Raw genomic sequence first — 16,042 nt, forward strand, 5'->3', positions numbered from 1 at the left:
CAAATGTAAAAGAACAGAAATTATAACAAACTGTCTCTCAGACCACAGTGCAATCAAACTAGAACTCAGGACTAAGAAACTCAATCAAAACCGCTCAACTACATGGAAACTGAACAACCTGCTCCTGAATGACTACTGGGTACATAATGAAATGAAGGCAGAAATAAAGATGTTCTTTGAAACCAATGAGAACAAAGATACAACATACCAGAATCTCTGGGACACATTTAAAGCAGTGTGTAGAGGGAAATTTATAGCACTAAATGCCCACAAGAGAAAGCAGGAAAGATCTAAAATTGACACCCTAACATCACAATTAAAAGAACTAGAGAGGCAAGAGCAAACACATTCAAAAGCTAGCAGAAGGCAAGAAATAACTAAGATCAGAGCAGAACTGAAGGAGATAGAGACACAAAAAACCCTCCAAAAAATCAATGAATCCAGGAGTTGGTTTTTTGAAAAGATCAACAAAATTGACAGACCGCTAGCAAGACTCATAAAGAAGAAAAGAGAGAGGAATCAAATAGACGCAATAAAAAATGATAAAGGGGATATCACCACCGACCCCACAGAAATACAAACTACCATCAGAGAATACTATAAACACCTCTACGCAAATCAACTAGAAAATCTAGAAGAAATGGATAATTTCCTGGACACTTACACTCTCCCAAGACTAAACCAGGAAGAAGTTGAATCCCTGAATAGACGAATAGCAGGCTCTGAAATTGAGGCAGCAATTAATAGCCTACCCACCAAAAAAAGTCCAGGACCAGATGGATTCACAGCTGAATTCTACCAGAGGTACAAGGTGGAGCTGGTACCATTCCTTCTGAAACTATTCCAATCAATAGAAAAAGAGGGAATCCTCCCTAACTCATTTTATGAGGCCAACATCATCCTGATACCAAAGCCTGGCAGAGACACAACAAAAAAAGAGAATTTTAGACCAATATCCCTGATGAACATCGACGCAAAAATCCTCAATAAAATACTGGCAAACCGGATTCAGCAGCACATCCAAAAGCTTATCCACCATGATCAAGTGGGCTTCATCCCTGGGATGCAAGGCTGGTTCAACATTCACAAATCAATAAACATAATCCAGCATATAAACAAAACCAAAGTCAACAACCACATGATTATCTCAATAGATGCAGAAAAGGCTTTTGACAAAATTCAACAGCCCTTCATGCTAAAAACGCTCAATAAATTCGGTGTTGATGGAACGTACCTCAAAATAATAAGAGCTATTTATGAGAAACCCACAGCTAATATCATACTGAATGGGCAAAAAGTGGAAAAATTCCCTTTGAAAACTGGTACAAGACAGGGATGCCCTCTGTCACCACTCTTATTCAACATAGTGTTGGAAGTTCTGGCTAGGGCAATCAGGCAAGAGAAATAAATCAAGGGTATTCAGTTAGGAAAAGAAGAAGTCAAATTGTCCCTGTTTGCAGATGACATGATTGTGTATTTAGAAAACCCCATCGTCTCAGCCCAAAAGCTCCTTAAGCTGATAAGCAACTTCAGCAAAGTCTCAGGATACAAAATTAATGTGCAAAAATCACAAGCATTCTCATACACCAGTAACAGACAAGCAGAGAGCCAAATCAGGAATGAACTTCCATTCACAATTGCTTCAAAGAGAATAAAATACCTAGGAATCCAACTTACAAGGGATGCCAAGGAACTCTTCAAGGAGAACTACAAACCACTGCTCAGTGAAATCAAAGAGGACACAATCAAATGGAAGAACATACCATGCTCATGGATAGGAAGAATCAATATCGTGAAAATGGCCATACTGCCCAAGGTTATTTATAGATTCAATGCCATCCCCATCAAGCTACCAATGAGTTTCTTCACGGAATTGGAAAAAACTGCTTTAAAGTTCATATGGAACCAAAAAAGAGCCCGCATTGCCAAGACAATCCTAAGTCAAAAGGACAAAGCTGGAGGCATCACGCTACCTGACTTCAAACTATACTACAAGGCTACAGTAACCAAAACAGCATGGTACTGGTACCAAAACAGAGATATAGACCAATGGAACAGAACAGAGTCCTCAGAAATAACACCACACATCTACAGTCATCTGATCTTTGACAAACCTGAGAGAAACAAGAAATGGGGAAAGGATTCCCTATTTAATAAATGGTGCTGGGAAAATTGGCTAGCCATAAGTAGAAAGCTGAAACTGGATCCTTTCCTTACCCCTTATACGAAGATTAATTCAAGATGGATTAGAGACTTAAATGTTAGACCTAATACCATAAAAACCCTAGAAGAAAATCTAGGTAGTACCATTCAGGACATAGGCATGGGCAAGGACTTCATGTCTAAAACACCAAAAGCAATGGCAGCAAAAGCCAAAATTGACAAATGGGATCTAATTAAACTAAAGAGCTTCTGCACAGCAAAAGAAACTACCATCAGAGTGAACAGGCAACCTACAGAATGGGAGAAAATTTTTGCAATCTACTCATCTGACAAAGGGCTAATATCCAGAATCTACAAAGAACTCAAACAAATATACAAGAAAAAAACAAACAACCCCATCAAAAAGTGGGCAAAGGATATGAACAGACATTTCTCAAAAGAAGACATTCATACAGCCAACAGACACATGCAAAAATGCTCATCATCACTCGCCATCAGAGAAATGCAAATCAAAACCACAATGAGATACCATCTCACACCAGTTAGAATGGCAATCATTAAAAAATCATGAAAGAACAGTTGTTGTAGAGGATGTGGAGAAATAGGAACACTTTTACACTGTTGGTGGGATTGTAAACTAGTTCAACCATTATGGAAAACAGTATGGCAATTCCTCAAGGATCTAGAACTAGATGTACCATATGACCCAGCCGTCCCAATACTGGGTATATACCCAAAGGATTATAAATTATTCTACTACAAAGACACATGCACACGTATGTTTATTGCAGCACTATTCACAATAGCAAAGACTTGGAATCAACCCAAATGTCCATCTGTGACAGACTGGATTAAGAAAATGTGGCACATATACACCATGGAATACTATGCAGCCATAAAAAAGGATGAGTTTGTGTCCTTTGTAGGGACTGGATGCAGCTGGAAACCATCATTCTTAGCAAACTATCACAAGAAGAGAAAACCAAACACCGCATGTTCTCACTCATAGGTGGGAACTGAACAATGAGATCACTTGGACTCGGGAAGGGGAACATCACACACTGGGACCTATCATGGGGAGGGGGGAGGGATTGCATTGGGGAGTTATACATGATATAAATGATGAATTGATGGGTGCTGACGAGTTGATGGGTGCAGCACACCAACATGGCACAAATACTCATATGTAACAAACCTGCACGTTATGCACATGTACCCTAGAACTTAAAGTATAAAAAAAAAAAAAAAAAAAAAAATCTTTGCCCAGTCCAACAACCTGGAGAGTTTCCTGAAAGTTTTATTTTAGTAATTCCATAATTTGAAGTCTTAGATTTAAATTTTTCACCCAGTTTGACTTGATTTTTGAATATGAGAAGAGATAGGGGTCTAATTTCATTCTTCTGCATATGGATATCCACTTTGCCCAGCACCATTTGTTGAAGAGACTGTCCTTTTCTCAATGTATGTTCTTGGCACCTTTGTTGAAAATGAGTTCATTGTAGATACATGGATTTACTTCTGGGTTCTCTATATGTTTCGTTGGTGTATGTGTCTGTTTTTATGCAACTACCCTGTTGTTTTGGTTACTTTAACTCTGTAGTATAATTTGAAGTCAGGTAATGTGATTCCTCTAGTTTTGTTCTTTTGGCTCAGGATAGCTTTTGCTATTCTGGGTCTTCTGTGATTCCATGTAAATTTTAGGATTAAGTTTTTCTACTTCTGTGAAGAGTGTCATTGGTATTTTAATAGGGATTGCATTGAATCTGTAGATTGCTTTGGGTAATTAGACATTGTAATAATATTCTCCCAATCCACGGAATACTTTTCTATTTTTTGTGTCGTCTTCAATTTCTTGTCTCAGTGTTTTATAGCTTTATTTGTAGAGATTTTTCTTCTCTTTGGTTAAATTTATTTCTAGACACTTAATTTTTTTTGTAGCTATTGATAATGGAATTGCTCCTTTGATTTCATTTTCAGATTGTTTGCTGTTGGTGTGTGGAAATGCTACTGACTTTTGTATGTTGATTTTTGTATCCTGCAACTTCAGTGAATTTGTTTACCAGTTCTAACAGGTTTTGTGTGTGTGTGTGTGTGTGTGTGTGTGTGTGTGTGTGTGTGTAGTCTATGTGTCTCTAAATATATGATTATGTCTGTAAACAGGGACAGTTTGATTTCCTCTGCTTCAATTTGGATGCCCTTTATTTCTTTCTCTTGCCTAATTGTTCTGTCTGGGACTTTCAGTGCTATGTTGAATAACAGTGGTGAAAATGGGCATTCTTGTCTTGTTCCTGATCTTAAAGGGAAGGCTTTCAACTTTTTCCTATTCAGTATGATGTTAGCTGTGGGTTTGTCATGTAAGGTCTTTTTATATATATATATATTTTATTTCCATAGGTTACTGAGGAACAGGTAAGTGTTTGGTTATATGAATAAGTTCTTTAGTGGTGATTTGTGAGATTTTGGTGCACCCATCACCCAAGCAGTATACAATGAACCCAATTTGTAGTCTTTTATCCCTCACCCCCTTCCTACCCTTTCCTCCTGAGTCCCCAAAGTCTGTTGTGTCATTCTTATGGCTTTGCATCCTCATAGCTTAGCCCCCACTCATGAGTGAGAATATACGATGTTTGGTTTTCCATTTCTGGGTTACTTCACTTACAATCATAGTCTCCAATCTCATGCAGGTTGCTGCGAATGTAAGGCATTTGAGTACCTTTCTTCTATACCTAATTTGTTGAGAGTTTTTTTTTAAATCATTAAGGGATATTGAATTTTATCAAATGCTTTTTCTGCATCTATTGAGATAATAATTTTTTTCCCCTACTGCTGATGTGATGTAACATGTTTGTTAATTTGCATGTGTTGAGTCATTCTCGCATCTCTGGATAAATTCCAGTTTATTATAGTGTACACCATTTTTTTTTTTTTTGATGTTCTATTGGATTCAGTTTGCTAGTGTGTTGTTGAGGATTTTGTGTGTAGGTTCATCAGGAATATTGGCTTGTAGTTTTCTTTTTTCGATTTGCCCTTGTCTGGTTTTGGTATCAGGGTAATGCTGGCCTCATAGATTGAGTTTGAAAGAATGCCCTCTCCTTCAATTTTTAAAAATAGTTTGAGAATAACTGGTACTAATTCTTCTTTAAAACTTTGGTAACATTCAGCATTGAAGCCATCTGGTCCTGGGCTTTTCTTTGTTGGGAGATTTTTTAAATTACTGATTCAATTAATCATATTTCTTGTTATTAGTCTGTTAGAGTTTTCCATATCTTCCTGTTTCAATCTTGGTAGGTTGTATGTGTCCAGGAATTTATCCATTTCCTCTAGGTTTTCCAATTTGTTGGCATATGATTATTCATAGTAGCTTCTAATGATCCTTTGTATTTGTTTGCTATTTCTTGTAATATTTCCTTTTTCATGTTGAATTTTATTGGGGGTTTCTTTTCTTAGTTAAAGGTTTGGGTTTTTTTAACTTAGGTTTTTAGAAACCCAGGTTGTCATTTCATTGCTCTTTTGTATTTTTTTTTTTTTTTTTTTTTTGAGACGGGGTCTCGCTCTGTCGCCCAAGCTGGAGTGCAGTGGCTGGATCTCAGCTCACTGCAAGCTCCGCCTCCTGGGTTCACGCCATTCTCCTGCCTCAGCCTCCCGAGTAGCTGGGACTACAGGCGCCCGCTCTTTTGTATTTTTTGTCTCAATTTTATTTAATTTAGCTCTTATTTTATATCTTTCCTTCTTCTAATTTTGGATTTGGTTTGTTCTTGCTTTTCTAGTTCCTTGAGGTACGTTGTTAGGTTGTTTATTTAAAATCTTTTAACTTCTTTGATGTAGGGCATTTATTGCTATAAACTTTCCTCTTAGTATTGCTTTTGCTGTATCCCATAGGTTTTTGTTATGTTATGTTTTCATTTGTTTCAAGACACTTTAAAATTTCTTTCTTAATTTCTCTATTGACCCACTGGTCATTCTGGAGCATGTTTAACTTCCATGTATTCATAAAGTTTCCCAAGTTCCACATGTTTCAATTTCTAGTTTGCTTCCACTGTGGTCAAGAAAGATTCTTGATATGAATTTGATTTTTAAAAATTTATTAACACTTGTTTTGTCATCTCACATATAGTCTGTTCTGGAGAATGTTCCATGTGCTGATGAGAAGAATGTGCATTCTGCCGCTGTTGGATGAAATCAGAGCAATTAATATTTATTGAACAAAAAGTTGCTTAATCTTTTTGAGCCCCAGTTTCTAACTTATGGAATAATAATTGGCTAATAGAACAAAGGTGTATTTAGAATTGAGATAATAAATGTGTGTAAAGTATTTAGTACAACACTTGGCTGACAGCCAAATAGTAGTTTGTAATTGTTTCTTTATGATTATTTCTATTATAATGTTCACTTTCATTCTCCCATATTCGTTTATACCTGTTATTGTACCCAAACGATTTATTCAGAGTGTTGTGACCATTTGTCAATCACAGATGCTGACTGGTTAGATACTTGCAATTAAATCCTAACTTAGTTCTCTCTTGGTCATGTTTTTCTGTACAGGTCCTACAGCTGGGCTCAGACATCCTTCCCCAGTACAAGCAAGAGGCACCAAAGACTCCCCCTCACATCATCTTACATTACTGTGTTTTTAAGACCACGTGGGATTGGATCATCTTGATCTTGACCTTCTATACAGCCATCTTGGTCCCTTATAATGTCTCCTTCAAAACCAGGCAGAACAATGTGGCCTGGCTGGTTGTTGATAGCATCGTGGATGTTATCTTTCTGGTGGACATTGTGCTCAATTTTCATACCACCTTTGTTGGACCAGCAGGGGAGGTGATTTCTGACCCCAAACTTATCCGCATGAACTACCTGAAGACGTGGTTTGTGATTGACCTTCTGTCCTGTTTGCCATATGATGTCATCAACGCTTTTGAGAACGTGGATGAGGTTAGTGCCTTTATGGGTGATCCAGGGAAGATTGGTTTTGCTGATCAGATTCCACCACCACTGGAGGGGAGAGAGAGTCAGGTACATCCCTCAAATCTCAGACCTTGTTGTCATGTCTTTAAAACTTAATTAAATGTGGGTGGTCAACAGAAGAATAAATGGGTGGGAAATAGCATGACTGATGTGTAGAACAGAGGGAGCATGCTTGACAGATACCCTTGCCTGCTGTTCCCATCCTTTGGCGGTTTGGAGGCCCTGCATGACAGTGAATGGGTGTGGAAGAGACCAAAGGCTTACTCCTACTCCACGTGGAATGTAAGCCACTGGTTCAGGAATGGTGGGCCTGCAGTAGCAGGCATGCATGGCCACTGCACTGGCAAGTCTTCTGTTGAGTATATAGTTGCTGAATGTCTACCTATTGGTTATTCTAATTATGCAGACTTTTCTTTTATCTGCTGCTGACTTTTGGCTGCTTCATAGCCAATTAACTCCTGGTAATAGGAATACCATTTTCCTGAAAGTTTGCTTTTCCTTTTTTCTGTTAAATTTTGAGATGAGTTACTTCTTTGCTAAAGTGAGTTTGGAGGCAACCATGTACTGAGGTAGTCAGGCACCAGCTTGTGGTTAAGAGGAGCAGTATTGTTTTTGGATTATACTGCTGTTTCAGTCCATTTTGTGTTGCTATAGAGAAATACCTGAGGCAGGGTAACTTACAAAGAAAAATCAAAATTCTGATGGCTGGAAGATTTAGGACCGGGTCACTCATGGTAGAAGGTGAAGAGGGGAGCCAGCTTGTCCAGAGATCAGGTGGTGAGAGAGGAAGTGAGAGACAGGAAGAGGAGGTGCCAGGCTCTTTGTAACAACCTGCTTTTATGGGAACTAATGGAGTGAGAATCCACTTCCCACCCCACTTCCCCCAGAGAGGACATTAATCTTTTCTTTTTTTTTTTTTTTTTTTTTTTTTGAGACGGAGTCTTGCTCTGTCGCCCAGGCTGGAGTGCAGTGGCCGGATCTCTGCTCACTGCAAGCTCCGCCTCCCGGGTTCACGCCATTCTCCTGCCTCAGCCTCCCGAGTAGCTGGGACTACAGGCGCCCGCCACCTCGCCCGTCTAGTTTTTTTTGTATTTTTTAGTAGAGACGGGGTTTCACCGTGTTCGCCAGGATGGTCTCGATCTCCTGACCTCATGATCCGCCCGTCTCGGCCTCCCAAAGTGCTGGGATTACAGGCTTGAGCCACCGCGCCCGGCCCGACGTTAATCTTTTCAAGAGGGATGACCCCCATGACCCAAACACCTCCCATTAGGTCCCATTTCCAACACTGGGGATCAAATTTCAACATGAGGTTTGGAGGAGACAAACATTCAAACTGTAGCAACTGTTTTCAATTGCTGGTCCTGTAGGCAATGGATGAAATTAAAGGAAGCTAAATTCTGTGTAAATGTGTTGGAATTAGGAAAGCTCTAAGTCGTTTTCTGAATGAGTGCCTGGGCCATGTGGTAGCAGGAAGGGCCACTGGACTGATTAAGGTGATTTTCTTTGAAAAAGTGAGGATGTCAAGTCATTGCAAAGAGAAGTGTCAGATTCTTATCTAGTTTGTGTTCTGTGGGAATTGTCCTTCCTTTTCCTTACTCCTAGTTGACATTCCAGATGGATTAAGAAAAGGCAGTTCATTTGGCAAGTCTCCAGCCCTGTTCAGCTGGGCCCTCATTGCTTCAGATTACAGAGACTCCCAAGGTCTCAGTCTGGCTGGGTTGTGTGGGTAATCTAGGAAGCCACCTGGAAACTAAGTTGAGGTGCAAGACACATTTCAGAACTAACGGGCTCATAGGACTCAGGCTTGAGAATATTAAAAGGAACAGCCTGCTCCCTCCCGGGATGTCAAGACCCGGCCAGTGACTCCATGTCTTACTGGTGGTATAATGATGCCTTTGTGCCTTCAGATCAGTACCAGCAGTGGGACAGCAGCCTTTTCTCTGGGAAAACAGAACTGCTACCACTCCTCTTTCCAGTGAGCTTCTCTTTCCAGTGTAGCTCTTGCTACAAAATGCTGCCAATGTAGAGCTGGAAGGAGAGAATTTGGATGCTCAGATGCTCTAGATTCACAACAACCCATGCTTGTATCTGTGTGGTGGGTTTTAAAATACTTTAAAATTCCCAAAGACTAATTCTCTGGGGTGGCTTGTGTGAATTTTGTAGGGGGATGAAATGAGTCAAGACTGATCATTTACAAGAGCAGAATCATACCTAACATGAATGTTGGGGTTCTTAAATGAGAATTTTTTTTTTTTTTTTTTTTTTTTTGAGACAGAGTCTTGCTCTGTCACCCAGGCTGGAATGTAGTGGCACGATCTCAGCTCACCACAACCTCCGTCTCCCGGGTTCAAGCAATTCTCCTGCCTCAGCCTCCCGAGTAGCTGGGATTATAGGCACGTGCTACTGCCCAGTTAAGTCTTGTATTTTTAGTAGAGATGGGGTTTCCCCATGTTGGCCAGGCTGGTCTTGAACTCCTGACCTCAAGTGATCCACCCGCCTCGGCCTCCCAAAGTGCTAAGATTACAGGTATGAGCCACCACTCCTGGCCCACAAATGAGAATTTTAGTACATGTTGGGAATATTTTTCTCTGTGAGCACATTTTTAGAAAATTTTTTTCTTAGGAAAATATGAGCATTTTGGCTTAGATAATTCAAATAAATTATGTGAATCTAAAAGAGCTTCTTAAACATATGGGGAAAGTGAAATTTAGCTTTAAAAACACACTGGTTTTTAAAATAAACCATTTTCTATTTAGAGTAATGGCACTAAAATTTTGCAGATAAATAGAACAGTTTTCCAGCTTCCACAGATTCTTATTAAAAATTGGCAGAACTATAAACACATATGTAAAATGTGTCAGTCACCTGGTAGGTTAACAGAGCAGAGTTCTTCTCCCCTGGGAAGGAGTTCCAAACCAACTGAATATGTTGGGTTGGAACTCCTTTGCCGTTATTTATAAATACCCCAGTAGTGGTTTCTGATTTATAGATTCATGAAATAGATTGGTTAATAGGAAAAATGTCGGTTATCTGTAGCTTTCTCATTGGTAAAGGGCTTAGTATCAAACCTCTTACTATCACCTCTTGGTCATAAATAATAATATAAATATTAAGACATCATTTTGTATTTGGTAATTTCTTTTAAAGCTTTGGCTAACACCTCAAATAATGCCCTTTCATAACAACTCTGGTGGTGTGGAGGGAGGGCAGTGTGAGGAATGGGAAGATTTGGCTTTTAGTTCTCTTGGTATCACCTGTTAAAACAGCTGGGATCCTTGTGCATATCATTTAGGCTTTCTGGATCATGGTTTTCCTATGTATGTCTTGGGGATAATGCTGCTATACCTGCCTTACCGCATAGCTTTTGGGCAGTGGATTATTTGAGTTTCCTGCCAGCTCCAAGAGCTAAAGTCTGGTGAATGCTAAATCTCATCTGCATTAGTCTCACCTCCAGAAGCTTACTGTAAGAACAAGAAGCCTAGCACCCTGACCTCTTTCTTGTAATTGGGTGGGAGGAAAATAAGTTGGGGGCTGGGACCATTTAGCAGGTAATAAGTAGACCCACTTGAGGTCACAGCCTGACAGGACCATGGGGGTCTTATAGTTCAACCTTCTTAATTCACAAGTAAGAAAAAAGACTCAGAGGGGAAATGACTCTCTCAAGATCAAATAACATATCATATAATCACAGTAATAATGAGTTCCCTTCTGACTTCTCTATTCCTAATAGCGTCAGATATTTATAAAATAGGAACAAAACACTTAATGGACAGTTGAGTCAAAACTGACCAGGAAGCTTCTGACATGTGTGGCTCACTCCTTGGCTTGTCTGAGTGTGGTGGAGAAGTTGGACACGGGGTCTGGTTGGGGTAGATGGAGGTGGGCAGCTACATTTTCCCCAAGGCATCTGTGTTGGGGATGACATGAGCAGTTGAAGATGCTTGCCAAGGGACAGACCCAGCACAGTTTCCCAGGCATAGTCCTTTGGTGAAACGACACCAATAAATTAGTGGGAATGAATGGCTGATGTTGGTTAGAGGATGTTGGAGAGCACATGAAAGGCACCCCATCTTCTGAACCTGGATCAGGCTGAGGGAAAACCACCTGGGTTGGAGAATTCTGATTAATGGCTTAGCGGCTTCCTATTTACCACATGCTGTCTTCTCAACTGTGATCTGTTGTGGAGTTACTAATCTAATATTACAGCTCCCTGTGCTCTAGGTTCTTTCTCTGGGGGAGTGTGCAGAGAAACAACTTATTGACTCATTTCTCATAAAAAGTACGTGTGGAGCTAGCTGAATCATCTTTGGTGTTCTCAAAATTATGCCAATGGACTTGTGTGCCAGTGGAGACCACCAAAGAAGGACGTGAGCTGTGTTGGCTTTGCCATCTGTGTGTATGTGTGCAGTAGGGGTGGGGAGTCCTTGAAGTGAAAAGATTGGAGCCACCCAAAGCCTGGGTCAAAAAAGAACTGGAGTAAATTGTTAAAGCCTGCAATTATGAATTCAGCCCTGTGGATATAGCCCATCTCCATGATTTAAGCCACACAAGTGATCCCTTTGGCTAAACTGGTTTCACTTATGTAGATGGGCTGTATTTGCGTCATTCTCCAGTCTGTTGGTAATAATCTGTTTCGGAGGCCATTTGAGAATATGTTTGCACATTAGTTAAAATGGTTGGAGGACAAAAGGTCTAGAAACAGAGCAAACTAAAGCTTGGAATGGGTATATCAAAGCAAAAGCTAAATAAGTCTCTTTCAAGTGCTGAGTGGATTGTTGGGCTAGTGTGTTTCATGTGTTAAAGATTGAATTATTACTGACAAAACAGATTCACTCTCCTAAGGAAACTTACTGCTTACTGCTATTGAAGTGTGGAAATGCAAAGGGAAGAATGGGGCTGTTATCTCCCAGGTGACAATGCTGGTGCCCTGGAGCCTGAAGGTGGCCAAGAGCTTTTTTCTATCCCTGGCTCTGTAACCTCAGACAGCAGCACAACCAGCTAGTGCCAGTGATGCAGCTGACACTTGCCAAGAGCTCACATTCATGGGAGATACTCACTTCTAGCAGAACAGGAACAAAATGTGCCAATGAAAAGATGATAGCATGACAAATTTTCCTTTATCTTGTGATTTCAACTTTCCAAAACACTCACACGGATCACCTTTATCCTAACTCTGTGTGGCAGTGAAGAAACTGCACTGAACTGGGAGGACGGCAAGTTGTTACCCAAGAGGGACTTTGTCACCCAGTTGTGCAACCTTGTGAAAGTAACTTCATCTCCCTCAACTTCCTTTGCCTCACCTGTGTGATGAGCCCATCCCAGCTCTAACCTTCTGTGGCTTGAGAGCAGGTATTATCCTGGTTTTGCAGATGAAAGGGACAGTTTGTCCTTTTGCCTGATGGCAGCTGTTTTGAGGTAGTGAAACCGGACTCTAGTCTTCTGACTCCTGGGCTTGTGCTTTCTCCTGCAAGTCATGCTGTCTCATCAGAGAATCTGGAAGCCGAGGGAATCAAGCTATGCATTTCAGTCCCTGGGGCCCTTTCTCTGAATCATTCCCTGGCATGGCCCCTGCTGTTCCCCTCATTTTCGTGGACCTTTCTCACAGCTGAGGGGTGAGAGGTTTGGGTGGTCAGCCTGTGTGACCCTAACATGAGGTCACTGGTGCAAGTGTGTGGGGATGGATGGTGAGGGTGGAGGTCAGCAGTGACCCCAAGGTCTCATTGCCTATCCTGGGTGAATAGCCTCACCTCTAGGTTCTTCTAGGCTCACTATTCCCTGCTCTTCCAGGCTTTCCTTATCGCTGATGCTGAAAGCAAGTTGGACCAACGTTCATTGCTTATCCTGTTAATTTATCCCTGTCAGTCCTTACCTGTAGTTCTTTTCAGGTAGATGGCTAACATTTCAGTTTTCACACAGGTGACTCCTCTTGCTGTCCAGCTGGAAGCAGGTGGGAAACTGTCAGGTGAAAGTCATGAGATGAACAGGGCTTTTCTTCCCCTTTGATTTCTAACGATACTGTATAGGCAGTCCTTGTGGCTCATAATAGCAATTTGGTTTTTTTAAATTAGTAGACTTTATGTTTTAGAGCTGTTTCAGTTTAAAGAAAAATGCAGTGGTATGTACGGAGACCACCCTCCCCTCCCCTTCTCGCCCACAGTTTCCTATTAACGTTAGCTACGTTCATATAGCATATAGCCTATAGTTAACACGAGAGTTCCTTCTTTGGATTATATATTCTATGGGTTTGGACAAGTGTGTAATGATGCATATCAACCATTACAGTTTCATATAGAGAAGTTTCAGTGCCTTAAACATCCCGTGTTCCACGTATTCATCTCCCTACCCCAATTCCCAGCAACCACTGATCTCTTTATAGTTTTGCATTTTCAGAATGTCATAACATAGGAATCACACAGCATGTAGTCTCTCAGATTGGTTTCTTTCACTTAGCAACATGCATATTGGGTTCATCCATTTCTTTTGTGATAACTTTTAAAATTGCAGAATAATATCCTATTGTATGGATGTACCACGATTTATTTAGCAATAGAAATTAAAAATCATCACTCTATAGCAATGGCAATTTCAATTCTGATCAGCACAAGTCTTGTTCTGGGATTTCCTTCTGCTGTGGGTTTGATTGGAGGGTGGAGAGGAGGTGAGACCCCAGGATGCAGGCTGGCCAGTCTTAGCAGCCTGTGGTAGCACCTGGGTGAAAGCAACATTTCTTACAAGCCATTATGTCCGATAGTAAAATGGACAGAAAAACTAAGTCGTACCATAGTGTCCTCATATTTCATTCTTTTTTCCTTGGCATTTCTGTCTTTTATGTTTGTGCTGAGTATTTCTTCTAACCAATTATTTTGGAAAAAAGAGGACAAAATCAGACACACAGTAGTTTTCACTCCTGTGTCTTGTTAGCGGCAGGAAGTGCTGCGGATGAGTGCGTTTCTCTTTTGATGAGTGTGACTTGCCAGCAGTGACCAGGGGCTGAGTCTGTTTTCAGTGATGTTCCTGATGCTGCCGCTGCCCCCATGCTGGAAACATTGTCTAGAACTTTTCCTTTGATTTATGTTCTCAGTCTTCCTCCTGACTTGCGCTCGCAGTGGGTGAAGGATTGTGGAGCAGACGAGCCTCTTGTTAAAGCAGAGGCTTCACATGGAAGACTGGGCTGTAGGTGCTGTCCCTGCACAGGCACCCGAGTCATGATCCTACCTGGGGTGTGTATGTGTGGGAGCTGGGGAATGGCTAGGGGAGCATTTCTAACAGTAGGAAGTCGATCCCGCATGGCTTCCAGGAAGCAGTGATTGACTGTGAAACTGTGATTCTAGAGTTAAAAAAAATGTAAAACCTAAAAACAAATGACTCTGAGGCAATGCAAGAGTTCAACCATTGTAGAAGATTCCTCATGGCAATTCTTCAAGAATCTAGAACCAGAAATACCATTTGACCCAGCAGTCCCATTACTGGGTATATACCCAAAGGATTATACATCATTCTACTATAAAGACACGTGCACACGTATGTTTATTGCAGCACTGTTCACAATAGTAAAGACTTGGAACCAACCCAAATGCCCATCAATGATAGACTGGATAAAGAAAATGTGGCACATATATACCATGTTGAACAATGAGAACACAGGGAGGGGACCATCACACACCAGGGCCTGTTGGGGGTTGTGGGGGTAGGGGAGGGATAGCATTAGGAGAAATACCTAATGTAGATGATGGGTTGATGGGTGCAGCAAACCACTATGGTACGTGTATACCTGTGTAACCTGCATGTTCTGCATGTGTATCCCAGAACTTAAAGTATGATTTTAAAAAAAGAGTTCAGCACTGGGGAGCAGAATAAACTCAGCTGCTATGTCTGACTCCCCTCTGTTGACTCGCCATTCTTCTCTCCCAGGATCCTCTCTGGCCAACCCAAGTTCGGCTTCTCTTTTAGTTCCCCACCAACTTTTCTTGGCTCCTTTTTCAGGTTGGTCCTTCTTCAAAGAAATGTAATTGACTTAGATGACAGGGGATAGGGATACAACTCCCCAAGGAGCCCCTGGTTTAGTAGGGGCTACAGATAATAGACTCGGCAGAGAATGTGAGAGGCGTTCTAGGGGTCAGTTCAAGGTGTTGCAGCCTACAACAGGGAGCACTTAGCCTAGTGAGAGAATCCAGGGAGGCTTCCTGGTGGAGATGAGTAAGTTTAGCCTTGTGAGGAGGAAGTAGGGCGTTTCTGGGAGAGGAAAGAACGTGTGCAAAGGGCTCTGCTATAAGGGATGAGCAAGACATTCGTTGTGCCCAAATCAGAGTTAGCACTGGGGGAGGGAAGAAGGCCAAGTCCAGTGATAAAGAATCCTAGAGTCTTGCCAAGGAGTTTACAGTTTATCATGTGGGCGCAAAGAAACCATCATGGGTGTCCGTTAGGGTGGGATCTCATCTGATTTTTGTTTTTGAAGGTATACCTAGGAAGCAGTGGTGGGAATGAGTTAGGGAAATAACATGTCCCTGCTTTCCCTCCTCCCATATCTTGAAGCTACTGTAATTAGGTTGTCACCTCAACTGGTGTACTGAACTCCATTCCCCCAACTCCTGTTCCTCTGCCCCTCAGTCCTAATGCCTGGCCAAACCCCCACCCAACTTGGGCTCTATTTTCTGCCTCCTCTAGGCTATGTCCTAGTCCCCGAATGTGACCGGAGAATGTGAGTGGAGAACTCCATCACTGTGCAGATTGACTTCAGCTCACCTGGAATTCCCCCTGAATTTCCCCAGGCTATGTTCTCCAACAAGGCAAACCTTCATAGCTTCTCCTCTCTCCTCAGGCTGACAATACCCAGCTCGCACTCTTCCCTGATCCTCTTGCTTCTTATTCACTGACAAAAGAGGAGCGATAAAAAGAGAATTTGGCCTGGCGC

The 16,042-nt window shown here is 41.4% G+C and overlaps 1 protein-coding gene across 2 annotated transcripts in view; it reads left to right on the forward strand.

Annotated features, from left to right (window-relative positions):
- The window catches only part of KCNH1 (potassium voltage-gated channel subfamily H member 1), a 466,372-nt gene that overhangs the window by 110,256 nt on the left and 340,074 nt on the right, over nucleotides 1-16,042 (forward strand). The window contains exon 6 of one of the 2 annotated variants that reach the window (XM_010372506.2): nucleotides 6,706-7,179. In XM_010372506.2, the coding sequence (XP_010370808.1) occupies nucleotides 6,706-7,179 (474 nt within the window). The remainder of the gene's footprint in view (nucleotides 1-6,705; nucleotides 7,180-16,042) is intronic. The other variant, XM_010372507.2, reaches the window with a different exon arrangement.

This window comes from Rhinopithecus roxellana, chromosome 8 (genome assembly GCF_007565055.1).
Source record: "Rhinopithecus roxellana isolate Shanxi Qingling chromosome 8, ASM756505v1, whole genome shotgun sequence".
NCBI lineage: Eukaryota > Metazoa > Chordata > Mammalia > Primates > Cercopithecidae > Rhinopithecus > Rhinopithecus roxellana.